The sequence below is a fragment of the Rhopalosiphum maidis genome, chromosome 4, assembly GCF_003676215.2.
Source record: "Rhopalosiphum maidis isolate BTI-1 chromosome 4, ASM367621v3, whole genome shotgun sequence".
NCBI lineage: Eukaryota > Metazoa > Arthropoda > Insecta > Hemiptera > Aphididae > Rhopalosiphum > Rhopalosiphum maidis.
In genome coordinates this window covers 19671263-19679008 of record NC_040880.1, presented here as the reverse complement: position 1 = coordinate 19679008, position 7746 = coordinate 19671263, and the positions used below count along the sequence as shown (strand labels likewise).

Here is a 7746-nt window from a genome sequence, read left to right as displayed (position 1 = left end):
ATTACGTGAGTACTAAACTACAGAATATAACACAGATATACAGATATATTAATATAATCATAATATTATATATTTATATCTGACGTATTAATTATACCACAGCTGAAGACAGAATAATAATAATTCCGTTATTCTGTGAGTATACCGTTTATCGTTCATCAGGACGACAGAACGAACCGGCACAACGGGTCCACGGCATCTGATATTAGATATAGTTTATTATCTATATCCGTGAACAACCGTTGTGGTTGTCATGGTGCACCGGTTCATAAGCGATTTGCAGTGCCGGTATCATACATTTATATTTCAGTAGGAATAATATATATATATATATATATATATATTATTATAGGCTATATGGCTGTATAGCAGATAAACCATATGCTCAGGTCCTGTTGTAATTCTATACCCGTCTGTTATCTTGTGATTCGTCGTTTTGATACTCGTGGCTCTTTCGGCTGTTTGAAAACTTTTTTAAATTCGACATTACAATAGTTCCACGGTTTTTGACTTCTGTGGTTAAATTTTCGTATCCGTTTAAATTCAAGCTCGTCCCACAAAAAATGGCGTCTGGATCTGAGTCTTTGAAGCGAAAGGCCCCGGGTCCGGATTCGTATACCGATGCAGTGTGGAAATATACGAAAGCAGCGGTTGACTTGAAATTGGAGACGAATAAGCCTTACAGATTATTTATGTCTCCGATAGAATGCGATCCAGCAACACACATTGAAAATTCAACACTGTCGTTTGCAGGTGTGTTTACAGTATACTATATATTTCAGAAGACGGCATTTATTACAGATACCGCATTATCCGTTAATACAGTTTAAGGTGTTAACAATGCTGTGATTTTAGCTGAAAAACACAAAAAAATCAAATGTATAATATTTATTATTATTTGTTTTAGAACTTATGGACTTTAGTCTCGGTACTTTGACCGAATCACTTCATATAAACTTCATGGTCGAGCTCGGGTGGCTTCTTGCTCAATACATCATAACTAATCAAAAGTAATATGATAATAAATATTAATTATAAACAATTTATGTACACTAACTTAATTCATTATTTTTTTATACACTAACAGCACTTTCTCAAGTTTTTAAGTTTTACCAAATTTATTTCGTAATTAGACTAATTTAAATCTACAAGTTTATAATAACTTAATCCTACTTAAAATCCTTACCAAAAAAATTAGAAAATATTAATTTTCTGTTTTGGTAATATAACTAGAAAAAACTATAAAGTAACTAAGGCTCAGATATAATAAGTAGTGGTAGGCTAAAGTTGGCTTTTTGAAGGCAAATAGGCAATTATCTCAAGATCAAAAAAGGTAGGTACCAGACAATGGATTTAGTGCGGTAAAAAGATTTAAATAATAATTTTGTACTTTAAAGTAAAAAAAAAAGTGTGATGAAAAATGCTGGGTTACGTGTGATCAAAATATCAAATGGTAGTTTTTCTTAGGTCTGAAAATTATTCAGCACGATTTTGTATAATAGCATTAATCATTATAAAAAAACAGATAAATATAAAAAGTAAGTTTTAAATTAGTTTTATGCATCAAGAATTCAAAACTAAAAATGGAAATTATTTATTTTTGTATATTTTAGCATTTAAGATTTTTAATGATATTCTACAAATTTGATTAATTTGTATTTTGAATGAAAAATAGAAGAAAAAAAAACGTGAGATTAGATTATAAATTTTAAAAATTACTGTTGTTTATTGTATTTAATCATTTCTTTACACAAATTAATTTTATATTATTTTATTAATTTATTCATGTACCTATTAATTATTAATTACTACATATATACAAATTTCTTTTACATTTTTAATATAAGAAGTTAGATAAAAATAATAAAAAAAATGTTTATACCTACATTATTTTTATTTTTAGTGTTATTAAATCATATTGTTTAAAATAACAAAATTTTATGTTAATTCAATCTGTTAATGAGTAATTAAATATATATTATGTATTTAATGATAATGTTGATTGACATTTGTGCTAAAAGGTTATACCCTCATGTATCAGGGGTGTACGCAGAAAAAAGTTTTGAGGGTGTTTTTGAAAATCAGTTATTGAAAAGTAGAACTTTTTTTAATAAATATACAAAAAAAATTTATGAAAATTAGGTATACTTAAAATACTTTTTTTAAATACAAACATTAATATAAAAGAATTAAGATTAAAATTGAATAAGTAAATAACCATGTAAAAACCCAAGTATTTTGGAGGGAGGGTGTTTGAACGCCCAAAACACTCCTCTGTGTACATCCCTGCTCATGTTAAATCGGAAATTATATAGGTACTACACAATTTAAAATACGCATATGTATACAAATAAAATGTTCCATAAAACAACGTATTATCTTGTGCTAACCATTTTTTAATCTTATCAATATATTACATATTTAATTATAGGTCACTTATAACCTATATTTCAGAGTTTAAATCTTAAAATATTGTACCAAACTCTACTTAAACATTTAAGGAATAATTTTATATTCATAATACTTAAAATAAGATATATTTGTACAATGTAATTTTAATTTATGGTAATATTTATTTTTTAAGCAATTTTACATTATTATATTTTTTTTAGGGGGACAAAAATTACACTTTTATATGAGCATTGTGATGAAGATTTAAACGAATTAGATTCAAAAAAGAAAATACCAAATATTAAACATAAAAAAATACTTAATAAAAATGCTTTTGGTCATCAGCATAGGTCAGTATTATTCTGTAAATATAAATTTATAAACATTGAACACTTACAATAATAAATTTTATTGTATTGTAAATTTTAGTAAGGTATCATTGTTTGCTTATTCTGATGGTAGTTTACGAGTTGTAGTTATGACTGCCAATTTATGTGAAGATGATTGGACCAAATTCACTCAACTGTAAGAAAAATTATTGTTGTTTTTGTTTTTTATTAAATCATTGTAAATTCTAGGATTTGGGTTAGCCCATCATTTCCATTAAAAAGGGAAGATAATAAGTCAGATGGTAATTCAAAAACTAATTTTAAAACAGATATTTTACGATATTTAAAATCTTTTGATGAACAATTATTAAGTCAATGGATAGAAAAAGTTGAAAAAGTTGATTTCAGTAAAGCAAAGTAAGAACTAGAATATATTAAAAACTAAAATTACAAACAATAAATATTAAAAACTTTTTGTTGTGCAGTGTGTTTTTCATACCTAGTGTTCCAGGCAAGCACAAAGATCAGCTGTGGGGTCATTTATATTTACAAAGTATTTTGAAAAAACATGCTCATCTACCAGAACGTGAACCATCAGATTGGCCTATAATAGCTCAATGTTCCTCTTTGGGGTCTTTGGGTCCCACAGAAAACGAATGGTTGAAATCAGAGTTTATCAAAAGCCTATCAGCTTCTACCTATTGTGATACTACAGAAATAGACAATAAATCTATTCCTATTCCCTTCAACTTGGTTAGATAAACAATGAATTTAGTAGGTATTTAACCTAAATAATGAATTGTACTTTATAGATTTACCCAACTGAGAAAAATGTTTTGAATAGTTGGAATGGACCTTTAGATGGTGCCTGTTTACCCTACAATAAGAAGGTACACACCAAACAATTGTGGCTTAAAAAATATATGTGGTAAATATTTTATAATTTTTTAAACAATTTTTTCTTACACATAGTCTCAATGTTGATACATTGTTTTTCAGCTCATGGGAGTCCTGTTTTCGAAAGCGATCAAAGGCCATGCCTCATTTAAAAACCTATTGCAGAATTTCATCATGTTGTACAAAAATGTCTTGGTTTTTATTGACTAGCGCTAATTTATCAAAAGCTGCTTGGGGCAGAAAACTTAAGTCAAAAGATGAGAGTAACTACATAATGGCACAAGAAGCTGGAGTTTTGTTCTTGCCAAACTTTGTGGTAGTTATATATTTTTTAATCTTTGAAATGTTTTATTCTTCTAAATGTTATTTATCTTATTTTTGCAGACTGGAACAGATACATTTTGTATAGATGAAACCAAACCAAATAGATCACGAGAATATTTCTGTTTACCTTTCGACTTGCCATTAGCTCAATACTCGGATACTGACCAGCCTTGGACTGTATAAATAGGTATATAATAAATTGATTTTTACACTTTTATTTAATGAAATAATGAATACTTTTACAAACGAATATACCTACTCATTTTTTATTTAATTTTTTTATGTACCTTGTAATATTAAATTAATAGTTTTAATATTCTTAATTTTGTATTCACCATAGAATAGTTTTTCAATAAAAAATTATTATTTATAGATATTTTTATTTAATTGTGTATAATTTAAAAATACAACAATTCCCAAATATGGTGTAATTAATTTTTAAATATGTAAAACATATTAAAATTATAATTTATTATATTTTGTGTTTAAAGTTTAGATATAATTATTTTATTAATATAATCACAATATTGTAATGCAGTGCCACTCATTATACAGTGTATTTTTTACTTTTAAGTTTTTCTTTTTATTCAGAAAATTTACAATCTGTATTTATTTATACAATAAGTAAAAGCAATACCTATACATTATAATTAAAAATAAAACATGAAGCACATTAGGAGAAAAGCCATGGAACCCTTTGATTGAATTATCAACATAATATTACTGTAACAAGTCACTGTACCAATGCCTCTTGAGGTGGCATGGTAGGTTGTCAGGGAGAGTACATGATGATAGATGGAAGATAGTTGATAAAAATGGTGTTGAAGTTTGGATTGAAGCCTGTTATATTGTACTTTGATTAATCAACTGTTAAATTTTTGTGTAATTTATATTAGTTATCATGAACATAACTTAAAAATGTATTAGGAGGGCAAATATATAGTTATATATCAATATATTATTGATTATTATTATATTACTTACTCCTAATTTATTCTAGGTGGAAAATGGTCTATATTAGTTATGTTTTTTTTATAAAACAAGCGACTTATAAATTAATTAATAACTATGTAAGTACCCAACAGTATAAATTAAACAAAATTTAACTATATAGTGTAAGTCATGAATAAATAGTTTATTTAATCACAGTTTAAATAGTAAATACTTAACCAGTTAACATTTTTATCAATATTTAGATAATAAATTGCTGTTATTTATTGTAAAGTAATTATTGTAGGTTGATTTTTAATCATGCTTCCCCATTCTTATGTTTAAATGATGCATAATATAATCAAATTCTGAGTTTTGAAATTCTTAAGATGATATTTTTAAATACTTAGATTTTTCACCATTTTCAAATGAATTAAAATTACATTTTGTTTTGATGGTTATAGGTACATATGTAATTTGGCATGATTTAAAACCTAAAAATTGATAGCATTATGTATCAAATGTGTTTTATTTAAGAAGTTTTAAGTACTAACCTAATGTAACTGTCATACATGAGCTATTCAAACCCAATATTTATGAAAAGTTTTATTCTCAACACACATATCTAACTCTGATAACTATTTCTGTAGCAAAATGTCTTGCTGAAATTAAATTAATACCATATATTATAGGTAACTTTTTTTAAGATAATATAGTATAATATGTAATTAAATAAATATCTATAAAAATGTATGTATTCGACTAGGAACTGTCAAACTGCCACTGTATTAGACATTAATATGTAAATTAATATGGGGAAAAACTTACAACATAATAGACACATTTTCTCAAGAAATTTAATGAATTTAATATAGGTATATCGAAGACTGAAAGAGTTATAGGAAAATTAGAATGTATTAATTTTACATATTATTACTATACAGAAAACACAGCTAGAGATAAACAGTAAAGCAACTAACATATTGATTTTAATAAAATAAATAAATAATTATACCTGAAACACACTAGTAAATTAGAAAAAAAATTATATAATAATTTTATTACGAGATTACCATTTTAAAGATTAGTATTATTAATTCATTAAAAAAAATGTTTAAGTAATATTTTTTTTTGGCCAAGTGTCATCATTACATTATATTTAATCTGTAACATAAAATAGCAGTTTAGCATAATTAGTGCATAGATTAATACAAAAAATAAATGAATACAGGGAAAATGTGTGATAAATTGGAATACATTAGTAACTTAAAAAAATGTAACTTAAAATATTTAAATGTGGCCTGAGTAGTTGTTAGTAGCCTTAAACATGCACTGTAAAAGTGAAATTATGCCCATATAAAGTTTTATCTTTCATATGTCAATACATAGGGATTTTTAATATTATGAATATAATGTTTATTAAACATAAGATTTGCAGCTGAAGAAATGTTTCAAAAATAATTTTTATTTTATATTTTCAAAATTATATTATTTTCTAGTGTTTATTTATTATTTATATTTAAATCTGTGTATGTTAGGATAGTTTTGTTGTTGTTTTTAAATGGAAGTATTACTCCATCCGTAGCAATATGCAACTATTCATCCAAAATATCTTTAGTATCAGTAAGATTACTGCCAAGAAGCAAAAAAGCATTTAACTTTCTTGTATTTAGTATATTGTAATCCTATACATCTTTCATGACAGTGAATTTAGCATATCATAAAAATGCACAACGAACAAAAAAATACTATATACTATATAATTATTTTTATTTAAATTAAAAACAAAATATTTAGCTTATAAAATAAAAATAATATCTTTTAGTAAAAGTATAATATACATAATTAAAAGTCTAATAAGGAGGAACACCTTTTTAGATATTTAAAAACTCAGATTTTGATGAATGTTACCTTTAATAGTTTAATTTCATTCAATTAATAAATTGTATCAGTAGGTAATATAATCTGTAAAATTCCCATTAGTTTTGTTGAATAGCCTGTAATTATATCTGATAATTAATTCATTTAAAATCTTGTTTAAAACTTAGGTAAATTGAAAATAATATATTTAAACAAATTAATAGATTGAATATTATACTTACTATTATGTGTAAGTAATAAAATGTCACTAGGATATTGGATAAATGATAATGTAGTGCTTCTTGGTGTAACCACCACATTTCTAAGTATTAAAACTCCAATATATTGTTGTGTTACTATCTTTAATAATATAGTTATTATATTTAATAGATGAACACGCTTTTAAATATTTCATATTTTTAGGCAATGTGTTTTTAATTCTTAGTAATTTTAATGATTAATATGATTTAATCATTATTAATTTTCAAACAAATCAAGTACTTATAACAGTATAATAATAATATTAAAATATGATTATATATTATATTGATTAGGTATAAGAATGTTTTTTTTTTTTGTTTGAACATTTATAGTTTAAGACGTTTAAGTAATTTATCTTGCATGCATTATTGAGGTATGATAAAAAAATTGTGTATTGGAGGATTCAACAAGTTCTTGTTCTTTTCAATCATATAAAAACAATTTCAATGAAATTGATAAATAATTGTAGTGAACATAAGCTTTGTTTATATGACTATATTATACAGATTATGATATAGTTTTTACATTATTAATATTTATAAGTTATAACTACTTATTTTTTATTGCTTTATTATTTTAATTATTAGAAATAATCATTATTCATCAAATACCTTCAAAAAAATATTATAGAGTAAGCACCTAGCAATGACTAGCACACAATATGTAGATAAAAAATACCCGACACTAGTGACACTTGTAAGTTCTAACTCAACAACAAAAAAAAACAGAAAATAAAAATAATTATTAATAATTA

The 7746-nt window shown here is 24.7% G+C and overlaps 1 protein-coding gene across 1 annotated transcript; it reads left to right on the top strand.

The window, feature by feature from the left end:
- Positions 1-376: 376 nt before the first annotated feature.
- Positions 377-4300, top strand: LOC113549376 (probable tyrosyl-DNA phosphodiesterase). The gene is made up of 9 exons (XM_026950648.1): positions 377-753; positions 908-1010; positions 2613-2741; positions 2821-2916; positions 2970-3137; positions 3206-3473; positions 3533-3648; positions 3720-3933; positions 4002-4300. Exons 1-9 carry the CDS (start codon positions 564-566, stop codon positions 4122-4124), a joined length of 1407 nt encoding a protein of 468 aa, XP_026806449.1. The 5' UTR covers positions 377-563; the 3' UTR covers positions 4125-4300.
- Positions 4301-7746: the final 3446 nt, after the last annotated feature.